This window comes from Lutra lutra, chromosome 9 (assembly GCF_902655055.1).
Source record: "Lutra lutra chromosome 9, mLutLut1.2, whole genome shotgun sequence".
Taxonomy (NCBI): domain Eukaryota; kingdom Metazoa; phylum Chordata; class Mammalia; order Carnivora; family Mustelidae; genus Lutra; species Lutra lutra.
This window is the reverse complement of record NC_062286.1, coordinates 19,934,902-19,951,017: the sequence shown is the minus strand read 5'-3', so window position 1 is coordinate 19,951,017 and position 16,116 is coordinate 19,934,902. Positions and strand designations below refer to the sequence as shown.

Sequence of the window (16,116 nt, the reverse complement as noted above, 5' to 3'; positions counted from 1 at the left end):
AGGTCATGATCCCAGGGTCCTGGGATTGAACCTCGCATCAGGCTCCCTGCTCTGCAAGAAGCCTGTTTCTCCCTCCCACTGCTTGTCTCTCTCCCTCTCTCCCTGTAAATAAATAAATAATCTTTAAAAAAAAAATACAAATAAAAACAAAGTAACTAAACCTGTCAAAGGAAAAAGAGAAAGACTTTTTCTGGCCAGGACTGAGGAAGGTCCCGGTGAGATTCATGCTAAAAGAATAATACCGATGGCTAACTTTTATTGACTTTTTACTCAGCACCAGTCATTATTCTAAGTGCATATATGAGCTCATTTATTCATCAAAACAATCTCATGAGAAAACTAATCTTCAAAAAGGTAAGGAAGCTGCTCCAGGTGACAGTTTGTAAGTGGTGCAGCTGGGACTGGGGTTCTGTTCTGTCGACTGTGGAGACTTAGCTACGGAAGGCTGTAGTTCAGGAAGAGCATTAAATCTGGAAGAAAAGAGGAAGACAAAAGGAGGAAGGATCTGAGGCTGAAACAGCAGGGTATGTGAGCATGAAGCAGGTCAGGAACACCCAGTGTGTGCTGGGGGGCTGTTTCCACTTCTGTAAAGGCCCTGAGCTCCGAGGTTTCAGCGTCTACAAGACAGCTTGTGTGGCCAGAGCCCAGAGAGCAATCCTTGGAGTGAAATTGAGCCGGACAGGCAGGCCCGATGTGTCGGGACCATCTTCCGCAAACACAGTATATTACTTTGAGAAATGTGTACTAATTTATCTTTACTTCTTCATAGAGAAATAGAGTAATGCAAGCTTCCAGTGGAGAGCCTTGCTTTGTTTCTCCCCCGCAAAGTCATTTATTCCTTTGGGTTTGTTTCAACTTCACAATCTTTTCCTTAAGAGTCCACATCTGACTCCCAACATTACAACTCTAAAGGTTAGTGGGAAAGAACAGAATGGAGCGGAGTGGCGGGGTGGGGGGGCGGTGGGAGTCAGGGAAAAAGAAAAGTTCCATTTAATCAGTTACACCTTACCTGTGTCCTCAGTCACAACTGTTCAAGTCATTGTAGAAATGAGAATTTACAGAATTAAGTTTGTTGAGATAGACAGCATCGTGGTTGAATATTTAAAATGAAGGCTATTTAATGCCATTATATATTCTTACTGGCTATACATTGTGCTTTTAAAATATTGTAAATAAAAGCTCCAAAGCCACTTGACCCTGAAAAGGAGGTCACAGTTCTCCGTTCCTGCAAACAAGATAAGTCTGTTTACACCTGATAGTTTCCGATGCCAGTTCTCTAATTCGTGTGAAAATGATCATTGTTAGAATGATCTTAAGATGAAATACTGATACAGTCTCTTTCATCTTCAGTTTGTTTTCCAAAGTGTAGTTATCTTGTAAAATATTGGGCCTCTCAGGAAGGGTTCTTCTCGACTAGATTTCTGTTAAACAAGAGACTGCTAATCCGCTAATCTCTTGCTGATACAAGTGCTTTGCATAAAGTGGGTGTAGTGCTCGAAAGAATTTATTTATAGCCCGCCACATAGGCTTTGTATTGACTTTTTTTTCTCAAAAACCTTCTTTCACCAAAAAAAAAAAAAAAAAGGACCATTAAATTACTTTAGCAGCCAGCATTGCACCCCACGGAGCTCCTCAGTAGCGGAGCTGGCTGGCCCGTCCCCTCAGGTGACAGTGTGGCCACTGAAACCTCTTCAGCCTGACCCTTGAACAAAGAAATTCGAGGTTGCTTAGATGAGCCAGGAAAGCTCATTTGTTTTCCTGGAGTACCTAAATTCCTTTTAAAAACAGAACAAAATTACAGTGTGTGGTAAATCACAGTAATAACAGCAGATTCTTAAAATTTTGTCACCAACATCAGCAACGTTGGGTGTAATCTGAGGAGGGTTTTTGTTTTTTGTTTTTAAGGTGTTTTTTTTTTTTCTTTATGAAGAATGTGAAACTCACTATGAAAAACTTGGAAGAAATGGGAAAGGAAGGAGAAACAGGGTGTTGTCATCCTACCTCACATGTTTCCGAGAAGCTTTTTTTTCAGGTGGCTCAGCCCAGCCTTTCTAGCCTCACCGTTTCACCTGCTCCAGGCATGTGCCATTCCAGAAATATCCTTACGGTTTCTTACGAGTAAAGACCAGCAGTATCCATGTGGTGTTTTGCACACATTTAATGACTCAAAGCCCCTGTAAAATAGTAATTGTGAAACGTGGATCCATACTATAATCATGTCTGAAGCATTTAAAAACTAGTGATCCTCGGCTTTGCTTCCAACCTACTAAATCAGAGTCTCTGTATTTAGAGTCCACTGATTTTTATTTAAGGAGGAAAAGCAAAACTTCAGTCTTCCGATTTAGAGCTAGTTGGGCTAGCTTACCCACTACCCTAATAAACATTGGGTTTTTGAGGGATTAGTAATCTATAGCCCTCCAGTTGGTATAGGCGAGATGGGAGAAAGCCTAGTGGGTATCAGGCACATCCCTGGAACTCAGCCTGCCAAGTTTATACAGATGGGAAGCCTCGAGTCCATTTTTTTAGATTTCAGAAATATGTGCCACAAGATTCCAGTTTGCTACCTGCATTGGCTTTCCTTCGTTTTGTAACATTTGCCCAGTTTTGCCCAAAGGGTTCCTGTTTCTTACCCTGTATTTTTCAGATGTAGCTCCATCTCATTAAAGATGATGGAGCTCTGTGATTTTACCTAAACCTGAGAGAATGCTTCTGTAACAGAGGAGTTGATCCTCTTCACATCTCTTTCTGTAAATATTCCCATTTTACAACTAAGAAAAGAAAAGTATAGGGAAATAAAATAACTCAAGGTTTGCATGGTGAGTAGACAGCAAAAGCTAAGATTCCTCACTAGCCTATCTACTTCCATTCTTCTCTCACTACAGTAAATTCTCTGTATAGGAGCCAAAGCAGAGTTTGTTCACTTTTTATAAACTTTTTATTATAGAACAGTTTTAGATTTACAGAGAAATTGCGGAGCTACTACAGAGTTTCCAAATAACCCATGCTCAGTTTCTCTTGTTGTTAACATCTTATATCAGCATGGCACGCATATTGCAATTAATACAGCAATGTTGACGTCTTATTATTAAGCAAAGCCCATACTTTGTTCTGATTTTGTTAGTTTTTATTTAATGTCCCTTTTCCGTTGCAGGACTCCATCCAGGATAGCACATTACATCTAGTTGTCCTACCCGTTAGACTCCTCTAGACTGTGGCAGTTTCTCTAACTCCCCTTGTTTTTGATGACCTTGACAGCTTTGAGGAGTACCAGTCAAATACATTGTAGAATGTCCTTTAAATGGGATTAGTCTGTTGTTTTTCTCATGATTAGACTTGAGTTATAGCTTTTGAGGAGGAAGAGGTAAACGCCATTTTTCTTCCATTGTATCATTTATCACTGTTGATGTTGACCTTGATCACCTGGCCAAGGGAGTATTTGTCAGGTTTTGCCCACATAAAGTTACTCTTCCCCCACTTTCCACACTGTCCTCTTTGGAAAGAAGTCGCTATGGACAGCCTGTACGAAAGGACTGAGAGTTAAGCTCCATCTCCTTGAAGGCAGAGTTTGTACCTACAGTATTTGGACTTGATTCCATATTTCCTTGTTCAAAATCCTACAGTGGCTTTATACCACTTTGAGAATGAAATAGAAACTCCTCTCCAGTGCTAAATGTCCCTTGGTGATCGGGGCCCAGGGTCCTCTCCTAGAGTCCGTTACCATTTTCAGCAAAGCCCACTCTGTTCATCATGGAGCAGCTGCAGCCTTGGCCTCTGCCCAGCACACCCGTCTTTCAGCCCAGTACCTGGTTTGCTTCCCCACTCGACTGAGTCTCTGAGAGCCTTTTCGTTATCACCTCATTCAAAAAGAGTATTCTGTCTCCGTTTACTCTGTTTCATTAGCCTGTATTTCATCATTGGACTTATCACTACTAATGATCCGTACTTACACCTTTGGTTCCTTATCTTTCTCTCCCAGCACCAAGTAAGTTACGTGAGGGTGGGGCTGTATCTTACTCACTCATGCATCCTGCTTCCTAGAACAATATCTAGCACATCATAGGTGCTCAGGAAATACTTGCTGAATGAACTAAAGGGATGAACTAGTTGATTTTTGAAAGAAATCATCCTTAGGTCTCTTGTAGTTGAAGTGTTCTGTGTCTTTATGAACTAGTAATTCCCTTTCTGACTTTTTCTCTTCAGTATCCTAGAGGCATTTTAGAAAGAGAGCCCTGGCCTTTTTTTTTTTTTTTTTTTTAAACAAGCACTTCGGAGTTTAAGATAGCAAATAAATAAAATCCTGAGTTTCTCTTTTGTTTAATGTACTCTGTGTTTAAAATTTGATTGGGTGACATAAGCCATCGCCAACCCCTATCTCTGGGGGATCTCCCTGTTGTCAGACCAGTGGAACTGGTGCCTTGGGATAGAAATCTTCCAGTCACACTTCTTAGTACTTGAGTAACAATACTTCTTGGTGCCAAAGAATCTTGCCTGGTTAGGAATTGCTGCTGATAGTATCTCTTGATTGAAGCCTCAGCCTTGCAGTAACTCAAAAGTGAAAAATATCTTTAGAAATTTCCAATGAAGGGGCACCTGGGTGGCTCAGTCAGTTAAGCGGCTGCTTTCAGCTCAGGTCATGATCCCAAGGTCCTGGGATGGAGCCCCACATCGGGCTCCTTGCTTGGCGGGGAGCCTACCTCTCCCTCTCCCTGTACCTGCTGCTCCCCCTGCTTGTGCTCGCTCTCTTTCTCAAATAAGTAAAATCTTTTTAAAAAAAGAAATTTCCAATGAAATACTGTGAGGTTTTTGTTTGTTTGCCATCACAAAGCCAATTCATGCTGGAGCCCATTTCCTCGTCTGTAATTTTCCCTGATCCCACACTAATAAGGAGCCATTTGTTTTCACTCCAGTTTTCAGGAATTGGAAATCTTTTATTCACAGCAGATTCAGTCCCAGGCAAGCCATTTTTCTGAGGCTCAGCTCTGACTCTCATAAGACTCTGGAAAGAATATAGAAAATTTGCTCAATTGGCTGTTGGTCAACTCTAAAGGAAGAAACATCACCTTTCTTTTTTCTTTTAAGAACAAAAATTAGGTTAAAAAAAAAAGGCTTCCCACCCACATTTGCTGTGCTATTTTACCCCTGTTTATTTAGGAAATGCCACATGAAAAGAATTACTTACTGCACCTTTAAGCTCTAGACAGGAAACAAGGTTTCTGCTTCATGGTAGGTCATGTTTTGGTAGAACCACATATGTGCAGAGTGCGAACCATAGCCATTGCAGAGCCTTCGTTTTGAGCTTCCATTCTGGCTAATGGAAAAAAAAAAGGGAACTATTGCCTATGCATCCTTTCTCCTAGTTTGTGTTGATTGGCTTCCGTATTCTTAAAGGAGGTAACGAAGGTCTGGAATGTCCGTGGATATGCAAATCAAAACCACAGATGATTTTGCCAGAGAAGATATGCAAATGCCCAGTAAGCACATGAAAGCATGCTCCACAGATTAGTCATAGGGAAAATGCAAGTTGAATTCACAATGAGATACCCCTTCACAACCCACCAGGATGACTATGATCAAAAAGATGTACAATCCTAATGTTGACAAGAATATGGAAAAAATGGAACCTTCATACATCACTGGTGAGCATGGAAAATGGTGCAGCCACTTAGGAAAATAATTTGGCAGTTCCTCAAAAGGCAGTTACTATATGACCCAGCAATTCTACTCCTAGACATATACCCAAGAGAAATGAGAACCTATCTGTATACAAAAACATGTCCACAGATACTCACAACAACATTATTCAAAATAGCCAAGAGATGGGAAGAACCCAAATGCCCATCAACTTTGAATGCATAAACAAAATGTGGTAGGTCCATGTAACAATATTGTTCAGCCACAAAAAACCCGAAGTATTGATATAAGCTCTAACACAGATGAACCCTGAAAACGTTTTGCTGAAAGAAGCCAGACACAAAAGACCACATATTGTATGAATCTGTTTATATGAAATATCCAGAAGAGGCAAATCCACAGACATATAAAATGGGTTAGCAGTTGTCAGGGTGTGGATGTAGTGGGAATGGGGAATGACTGCTAAAGGGTACGGATTTCTTTTGGAGGTGATGAAAATGTTCTGTGGCTAGATAGTGGCAATTATTTCACAATCTTGTAAATATGCTAAAAACCACTGAATTGGACACTTTAATGGATTTTATGGTATATAAATTATATCTCAATTTAAAAAACAACAGGGGCGTCCTGGGATCGAGCCCCACATTGGGCTCTCTACTCAGCAGGGAGCCTGCTTCCTCCTCTCTCTCTCTGCGTGCTTCTCTGTGATCTCCGTCTGTCAAATAAATAAATAAAATCTTAAAAAAAAAAAAACCACAAATTATTTCACATGCACTAGAATCTGGTTAAAACAAAAGACAGTGACAGGTGTTGATGGTGTGGAGAAATCAGAAGTGTCCCTCATTGTTGGTGGGATTCTAAAATGATACAGCTGGGGCGCCTGGGTGGCCCAGTGGGTTGAGGCCTCTGCCTTCGGCTCGGGTCGTGGTCTCAGGGCCCTGGGATCGAGCCCCGCATTGGGCTCTCTGCTCCACAGGGAGCCTGCTTCCTCCCCTCTCTCTGCCTGCCTCTCTGCCTACTTGTGATTTCTCTCTCTTTGTCAAATGAATAAAATCTTTAAAAAAAAAATAAAAAATAAAATGATACAGCTCCTTTGGAAAACAGTTGGATAGTTCCTCAAAATATTAAGTATAGAGTTAGCGTATAACTCAGGAATTCCACTCCTAGATATTTACCAAAAGAAAAGAAACCATATATCAACACAAAGACTTGTAAATGAAAATTTACAGCAACTTCATTTGTAACAGTCAAAAACTAGAAACAGAGGAATACTCTTCAGCAATAAAAGGGAAGGAGCTCCTGATTCATGGAACAACAGTGACAAACCTCAGAAACATCATGCTTCATGAAAACCAGAAACCAAAGACTACATGTTGTTGGAGTCCGTATATACGAAGCTTCTAGAAAAGGCAAAACTATAGACAGAAAGTTATCAGTGATTGCCTGTGGTTGGGGATGAGAGTGGCAATTGACGACAAACCAGCAGGAGGGAATTTTTTGTGGTGATGGAAAATGTTCTAAAACTGGACTGTGGTGATCGGTTGCACAACGGCTTAAATTTACTAAGACTCTGTGAATGGTATACTTAAAATGGGTGGATTTTAGGGTATGTAAATGATACCTCAAAAATCTGTTTTAAAAAGTCAGTAGTCTAGGACTCAGGATATAGTTGAACCACACACACACACACACACAACAACAACAACAACAACAAAAAGAAAAACAAACCCTTTCTTTCTCTTCACCGCAGACCCGTCCTCCCACTGACTTGAGCTTTAACTCTGATGCCAACAAACAGCAAAGACAACTTATAGCAGAACTGGAAAACAAAAACAGGTAAGAACGCAGAGGTCGAGCCAGCTTCTAAAGTCCAAGATCATCACATGAGTATCTGATTCTCATTTTCCTTGTGGATTAGCTGGCTTTTGACTCTAAAGGAAGATCCTGCCTCAGTGAATATAGACCAGAAGCACTCATGGGAATGCCCCTACTCTAATGTGTAGTTCTCTGCATGCCGTACATTCTGATAGCCCACAGCCTTGCTCACGGGCCCTCAGGTGGGTCCTATACCCCAGTGCCTTCTCCCACCACCAGTTCCCCTCCCATGATTCCCTTTTCCACTCCAACCCCCTTTTGCTCTGTGTAGTCATCTTATCCGGGCCCACTGTGTTGTGTGTGACTGTCTGGTCTCTCACCACAAAGCCATTTAAAGACACAGAGGAAGGTGCCTGGGTGGCTCAGTTGGGTAAACGTCTGCCTTCCGCTCAGGTCATGACCCAGGGACCTGGGATCGAGCCCTGCATCAGGCTCCTTGCTCTGCAGGGAGACTGCTTCGCCCTCGGCCTCCTGTTCCCCCTGCCTGTGTTCTCTCTCTCTCTCTCAAATAGATAAATGCAATCAAATAAATAAATGGAGGAAGGCAGGCAGGCAGGCACGGAGACCAGACAGCATACCAGTATGCCCTGAGAGGCAGAAACCAGGAGAAGGAGATTGGATGTAACATAACAGGCATAGGAAATAGAAATGGTAGCTGTTGTCGCTCAGTGGCTCAAGAGAAAGAAGAGAAACAAAGACAGGGGTGGGGGTGGGGGGTATGGAGGTTGGGGAGTACAAGGTGGGGTAGGGGAGTACGAGGGGGGTACTTAGCATGGGACCAACATTAGGAGGTTGCGGGGAATTCTTTTATCTTTTCCCTAGAAACGAACAGACCATTCTAGTGATTGTTTTCTTTTTGTGGAGATTTTTCAAGTTCTTGAGAAGATTATTTATATGACTTTCTCCCACAAAGGATTGTTTCATTGAGGAAATACGAAATGCAGCAGTGTTCAGAAGGTGGCTGTTTCACATCTGGGTCATTTGGAAACAGAACAAGATTGGTAGAGGCCACTGTACTAGCGTTAGAAGTCCTGGCAGGAAAGAGAGCTATTTCTTTCATCTGTCCTCTCTAGGGAGATCCTGCAAGAGATCCAGCGTCTCCGTCTGGAGCATGAGCAGGCTTCCCAGCCCACCCCCGAGAAGGCGCAGCAGAACCCCACATTGCTGGCCGAGCTGCGGCTGCTGAGGTAAGAAGGGATACTGCACCACTGTCTGCAGAAGACAGAAGAGGGTCTTGGCAGGACTAGTGCTCTTCTGTCCTACAAGTATATTCTCCTGGTGCCTCATAGATCAGGACTGTGTTGAGTGAGAAGGGTGCTCGCTACCTCAGACACAAAACCACATGGGAATCCCTTGCACCACGGCTGTGGGATCTTCCCACTTGAACATAAATAGAAACTGTTTTAGTGCTGGGAGACTAAAGGTCACAGGGTCTGACTAGGGGTAGAGAGCAGCTTCAGCCCCCACTCAGTTGCTATTCTGGAGGGAACGGAGAAATCTTCTAGAAGAGTATAACATGAAAATGAGCCAATCAAAGCTATCAGGGTCTTATTTCCTACCAGTCTTAGAAAGATGTGTGTGTATTCTTTGGTTAAGTGAAGACATTTTAGACACTAAGTGACCTGATCTTCACCAGACCTCTAAATTTCCAAAGAGTGGGTTCTTTCTGTGGAGATTGTAACATTTGACATTCCACAGTTGATGTTTAATGTTCTATCACCTGGGATTTTGCACAGCTATCCTTTTTTATAAGTTAACATATAATGTATTATTAGTTTCAGAGGCAGAGTTCAGTGACTCATCATTCTTATATAATACCAAGTGCTCATTACATCACGTGTCCTCCTTAATGTCCACCACCCAGTTACCCCATCCTCCCATCCCACTCCCCTCCAGCAACCCTCAGTTTGTTTCCTATAATTAAGAATCTCTTATGGTTTGTCTCCCTCTCTGATTTCATCTTGTTGTATTTTTCCCTCTCTTCCCCTATGATCCTCTGTTTTGTTTCTTAAAGTCCACCTATAAGTGAGATCATTTGATAAATAATTGTCTTTCTTTGATTGACTTATTCCGCTTATAGCTGTCCTTTTTTAATTCTTCATTTGGCTTAAGTCATTTAGCTTCCCAACCATGATCTCTTTTCCTAGAGAATAAAGAATATTGTTTTTCTGTAACTGTCTTTCTGTCTAGATTTATATCATCAATAATTAAGTCGTAAAGAATTAAAACTGCAGGTGAAAATCACTAGAGGCACAGAGATTCCCATTCTTCTGAAAATTCATTTTAGTTTCTGTGTTTAATTGGGCTTGAGGATTTGGTTGCTGTGCAGTCCTCTGTTGCATGCCTGGGATGTTAGCAGGTTGGTGCTACACTAGGAAGTCTGCGAGAGGGTGTGCTGCTGACTCAAGCCCAGCGTAACTCTAAACTCTCAGCATAAGATGGAACCTTCCATTTCCCCACCACGGCTCAGGCACAAGTAAGTATTTTGTGTCTAGCAAAACAAAAATGGTTATACTCCAGTCTTAACTGTTGCTGGAAGTGGGATTACTAAAAGTCCTTTACTAACCCAGAGGGGTCTAAAAATATCAGAGATTTAGTAGGCAAAGGGCTAAATCTAGGGGGGTCTTGGCATGTAGGCAGGAAGAAGCAAGAATTTAATGTAATCCAAGAAGGGTCTAACTCTTGAGAAATCAGGAAGTATTTAATCTCAAAAGCAGCTTCCATTATCACGGAAGAAAGAGGAACTATTTCGGAAGCGTGCGGGATCAGTTGGTTATGCCTACTGACAAAACATGCTGGCTCTTCTCTTCACCCTATAGAGAAAATACCACCAGGTGGATTAAATGTGAAGACAAAACTTTAAAACTTTAGAAGAAAATGGAGGGAATGTCCTTTTTTTTTTTTTCTTTAAGATTTTACTTATTTCTTAGAGCATGACTGGAATGCGGAGGCAGAAGTGGAAAAGCAGACTCCCCACTGAGCAGGGAGCCCAATGTGGGGCTTGATCCCAAAACTCTGGGATCGTGACCTGAGCAGAAGGCAGGCGCTTAACTAACCATGAAAGTTGTTGGTAAATTCATCTGTATTTTTATTAAGAACTTTTGTTTGTCAAGACATAGAAAGGGCAAGTTTCATTCCTAGGTATCTGACATCCTTCTGGTTTTGACCGATATATATGAATCCAGGAGCTGCCAATACCCAGCTGGTTTATACCTATCTATAATGAAAGAAGATGGAGAATTGTGTTCTTAGGATTAGTGCTTATGAATCCTGACCACCAGGGTTGTCTTTCCCCCTGGATTATTATTTTTAATGGTATACTCATTACAATAGCATATATGACAAATGTGTAAGATATGTAGCATAACGATAAAATGAACGCACACGAACCCACATCCTACTCATATATTGTTAAACATGTGTAAGTGCCCCCATTTCCTGGTTTCCACCTTCCCCACAGAGCTCACCTCTATCCAGAATTTGGTTTATCATTCCTTTGCTTTTTAAACATTATTTTCAAATATATGTGTATTCTCACATATTAAAGTGTTTAGTTTACGTTTTGTTTTTTTGAGCTTTAGAGAAATGTTATTATATGCAGATAGTGGACCCTTTCCCCCTCAGTATTACAGTTCAGGACCCTTCCATGTTGTTGCTTGTAGCTGGAGTTCATTCATTTTCACCACATATTATAATTACTTGGTTACGCACAGCACCGGGAAAGAGTCCTGCATCCAGTCTTAAAAGTAAAGGGAAGAAAGACTTTCTAGAAAATTGAATGAGTCTGTTTCTTTTTATTGCATTTATAACTGCACTAGAAATTTAGGGAATATGAAGACTAGAAAACGATTCCATCTTAAAAATTTATAATATAGTTTTGGAGGGGCGCCTGGGTGGCTCAGTGGGTTAGGGCCTCTGCCTTCGGCTCGGGTCATGATCAGGTCCTGTGATCAAGCCCCGCATCGGGCTCTCTGCTCAGCAGGGAGCCTGCTTCCTCCTCTCTCTCTGCCTGCCTCTCTGCCTACTTGTGATCTCTGTCTGTCAAATAAATAAATAAAATCTTTAAAAAAAATTTATATTATAGTTTTGGGGATAAATGTGAAATAACTTTCTAGTCAGTTAACTAATATTATATAGAGTTAGTAAGTAGTATGGAAACTATATCGTAAGAAATCTAGGTAGCTGAGGGCTCCTGAGTGGCTCAGTTAAGCATCTGCCTTCAGCTCAGGTCATGATCTCAGAGTCGTGGGATCGAGCCCTACGTTGGGCTCCCTGCTCAGCAGGGAGTCTGCTTCTCCCCCTACCTCTCGTCCTGCCCTGCTCATTATCTCCCTCTCTCTCTCAAATTAAAAAATAAAATCTTAAGAAAGGATTTAAGTAGGGAAATGCACATACACACGCTGGAAGCAGTTAGACCCATGGACGTGGTGGAAATTGAGCTAGACCATGAATGGTAAGGATAACGAGGATGGAATCTGGGAGAAAACATTTCAGATTAGAAGTGGAGTTGGGGCTCAGCATGATCCCCTGAATAACTATGATACATTTCAGACAAGGGAAGGAGTCTTGGAGCTAAGAATTTGTTTCAAGCATCCCTTGCATTAATCTTTAAAGTGCCAGTGATAGAGATAACATTAGTTGAATAATTAAGACCAGATTCTAAAGAGTCTTATGTGATGGGTGATTGGAAGCCCTCAGAGAATTTCAAACTGCGATTGGGTTAACTTTGCTAGATGTTAACTGGGTACATACTGGAGGCGTGATAGTCTCTTAATCATTCAGTACATCCCAAGACTCATCCCCCGACCTCAAGCATTTTGCATCATGATAGGAATGACAGCAACGCAAGGTAAAAGAAATTAAGTGCCACAGAGAAGCTCCAGTTGCTGTGGTGATTAATTAAGCAGGATCTGATACCTGCTGAAATCATCAGGAGCAACTTCCTGGGAAAAGCGACGTGTGGGTTGGACACTAAGGAGTGAATAACATCCGGGAGAAGGGAGGAATGGCTGTGAGTCGTGAAGTGATAGGATCGGTTTGGGTAAAAGGGAACCATTAACTAGACATCCAGACATGGAAGGGAGTAGAAGGTGGGGCACTAGGGATAGGGATGTAGGTAGGGTCTGGAGCAGCGCTCTCTGACACAGATGTAATGTGAGCCACATAGGTAATTAAAACTTTGCTAACAACCACGATGAGAAACTGAAAGGAAATAGGTGCCATTAATTTTAACACTATCTTTTACTTAACCTGATTTACCCAAAATATTAGCATTTCAACATATAATCAACATTAAAAAATATTAATGAGGTATTTTACTTTTTTTTTTCTTCATACTAAGGTTTTGAGATCCAGTGCATCTAATTTAGAAGAGCCCCATCTCAAGTGTTCAGTAGTCACGTGTGGCTAGTGGCTACTAGAGTAGACAGCTGAGGCATGGATCGTGCAAGGCAAGAGTTAGGGATGCTAGAAATTCTACTACTGAGGTTATTTCATAGGATGATGAAATGAACACTTTTTCTTTGAGCAGCCCTATAGAGTCATAAAACACTTTCATATCTTTTTTGATCCTCAAAATATTGCCATTGTTTGTAATTAGTCCCATTTAAGTGAAGAGAAAATTGAGCCTCTTATAGGGCATGTGGCTTGTCGAAGGTTGCAGTATTTAGTAAATGGTGGCCCTCAAGTCTCCTGATTTCTATTCCATTTCGCCATAATGATGGTATCAGGATTAATCAAGATAGGAGACCATTGCACATGTGAGGTAAGGTGTGCCTGGATAAAGTGAGAGACATGGGAAGAGAAAAACACATAAATTTCTAGGAACGAATCATCTGTATTGGGTGATGAAGAATAGGGTAGAAGCAGAAAAGTATTAAAGAGGACCAAAGTTTTTAGCCATGACAACTGGAAGAAATCAGGAAAGAGAACCATTTATGGACCACAGTCTTAAGTTTGGCTTGGGACATATTGAGCTAGAATTGACATGAAATCTGTCCTCAGGAACAAGTGAATTCTCTTAGACACAATTACCCTGATGTCAGTCACACTCTTGAGGCTGGAGTCTGGTGCCGAGCAGTTTTCATACACTTTCTCACTATCAGTTTAAATTTGGACTATTTCTAAATGTGGTATTTGACTTCCTGAGGAATTTTTAAAATCGCCTTAATAATATTAATAATACTTTTTCTCTGTATTGCTATATCAATACTGTGTGTTTTCCGAAGCATTTTTACATACTATTCTCATACCAGTAAAGGAAAGAGAGCAAAACAAATATTATCACCACTTTCTAACATGACGTAGCAGAGGTTAAATGACTTGCTCAGTGTCTCAGACCCTGGTCAGTAGCAGAATCAGGTCAAAACCCATTTCACCTAGGCTTGGACCCTTCTTTGCAAGTCCCGTTATCTTCAGAGTTCCCTTTCTGATGGGCTTTTCCCCCTCGGACAGGCAGAGGAAGGACGAGCTGGAGCAGAGAATGTCGGCACTGCAGGAGAGCAGGCGCGAGCTGATGGTTCAGCTGGAAGGGCTGATGAAGCTGCTGAAGGTGAGCGAACCCGGCCCGCTCGCCGGCTCCCGGCGCCCCGCCTCCCCGCGCCCGGCCTCCCGATGCCCCGCCTCCCGGCCTCCCCACCCTCCGCTCAGCTGCTCTTCCCCTTCACCACGGACTCCGCTGCTGCCTCCCCTGTGGTGTCAGGACCGAGTTCAGCTAAAAGCTGAAATACCGCCGCCCGTAAAGTTAGCCGTGACTCCACAAAGTCGTCGAAACTAGTGTGAAGCCTGATGGTAAAAAATGAGTAACTGGAACTAGAGTCCTGTCCTTGAGTAGTTGCTTTTATGAACAAATATAAAGGTTTGTAAACAGGATATTAACCTTATATACTTGAATCTTTCTCAGCGGTTTAAAGTTTCTCCTAAGACAGGTTTTCAAATATTCCACCTAAATGCGTAACAATTATGAAGTGTCCTATTTTAGTAAGTATTACAGCAGCAAACCAAGCTAATCAGACTCATCCTAACGAATAACTTTATGAGGAGGAACAAAATAGCATATCAGCTCTAGGTTTTTATACTGGGGCTTAAATAACTCTGGGATGATTCAGATCTCACTGTTTTTGTTGAAGCGTGTATTACAACCCCTGAACCCCAGAAGAGAGAGAGGCACGCTTGGCATTTAAATGTCCTCACCTATACAGTTTTACTGGTATTCGACAGAAATATTTACCCAGATATGGAGCAGCCATACCAGAGCACATTTGTTCCTGCTGCTAATTCCTTAGGTCTCTGTGCCTGTGCTGTAAACCACTGTATTTTGTGGTGTGACACAGCATTGGCAAGCCAGAGTGGAAATCACACAGTATGGAGTACCTCAAAATCCAGGCCGAGGGGAGTGGATTTAATCCTGTGGTAGGGGAGTCATTGAAGGTTTTGGAAATACTGGTTTGGGAAAATGTGTAGAGCAGATCAGAGAAGGGAGAAGCTACAGGAGACATGGAGACAAATATAACCATCCAGTCTGAAGTGAGTGACGGGGTCCAGACTAGGAGTGGTGGCTCCAGAGAACATCAGCTTGGAGACTTTTCTTCAACTTCTCTATTCTAGACGAGTCCCTTCACGATGAAGCTAGTGGCATTAGCAGCTTGGGTAAATGTAGTGTCTGTGTTTTAAACTGACTTGTGACTTGCTCAACACAATCTCTGCTTTAAGTCTCGAGCTGAGGGTTTTTTTGTTTTGTTCTGTTTTGGTTTTTTTTGCTTTTTCTTTTCTTTCCCTAGCTTTGGTCCTGGGGAATTTGGGTTTTGCATGGACATGTTTCTACATTAACCCTTTTAACAGAATTTCTCCTAAGAAATATTTCATGTCTAGGTAGGTCTTGTTTAAAGAAAACTTTACACGTAAAACCTGGCCCACATCCCTCCAATAGCTGTCAAGTATCCAGCTACTCCAGCCTTGTCGCCTGCTCAAGGCAGCAGAGATGTATTTAAATGCATTTGGCTGTTGTAACCTCTGGAATCGTGTGGGGCTTTGAAAGCCCTGTCATGTGGGGTAGTCCCCTGACGGGAAATAAAGGGATCCACCCACCCCTTGCCTGGGTCAAACTCCTTTTAGTAAGATGCTCTAGACATTACCCAAACATAGATGGGAAGGTACCCTAGGGTAATTTTTGTGAAAGGCAAAAGATTTATGCAAACTGAAAGGAGGTCAGAATATATTTCCCCAAAGTACAGTGGTGTGCTTTCTCATCAGCTGGGTGGCCCTCATGGTTCTTAGAGTTCCTGGTTCAGAGCCCCATGTATATCACTTGACCTTGTAGTTCACTTCTGATGCCTGTGTTCAAGCGCTAAGCAGAATGAGCTGATGCCTGGAACTCTGATGGCAACCCCTGAATTTCTTTGTATTTCTAGCTATTGTCTTACAGTAAAATAAGCAGGATCCTGGTGCCCCATTTTGCAGAATCCCCTGCCAGTTTCTTAAATGCCTTATAATTTATTCACCTGATAGGCTGAGGCCATTCAGAGTGGGAGGAGGAATTTGTGACACAGACCAGGAATGTTGTCTTTTTATCCATTGATTAGAACTTGAAAATCTCATACCTCTAGAGTCCAG

At 42.0% G+C, this 16,116-nt stretch overlaps 1 protein-coding gene across 10 annotated transcripts in view; it reads left to right on the top strand.

The window, feature by feature from the left end:
• The window catches only part of DTNB (dystrobrevin beta), a 238,112-nt gene that overhangs the window by 187,378 nt on the left and 34,618 nt on the right, over positions 1 to 16,116 (top strand). For all 10 annotated transcript variants that reach the window (XR_007130044.1, XM_047745316.1, XM_047745315.1 and 7 more), the window contains 3 exons: positions 7,382 to 7,467; positions 8,580 to 8,693; positions 13,960 to 14,056. Coding sequence is in view for 9 of the 10 variants with exons in the window: in XM_047745316.1 (XP_047601272.1) it covers positions 7,382 to 7,467; positions 8,580 to 8,693; positions 13,960 to 14,056 (297 nt within the window). In the remaining variant the exon portion in view is untranslated. The remainder of the gene's footprint in view (positions 1 to 7,381; positions 7,468 to 8,579; positions 8,694 to 13,959; positions 14,057 to 16,116) is intronic.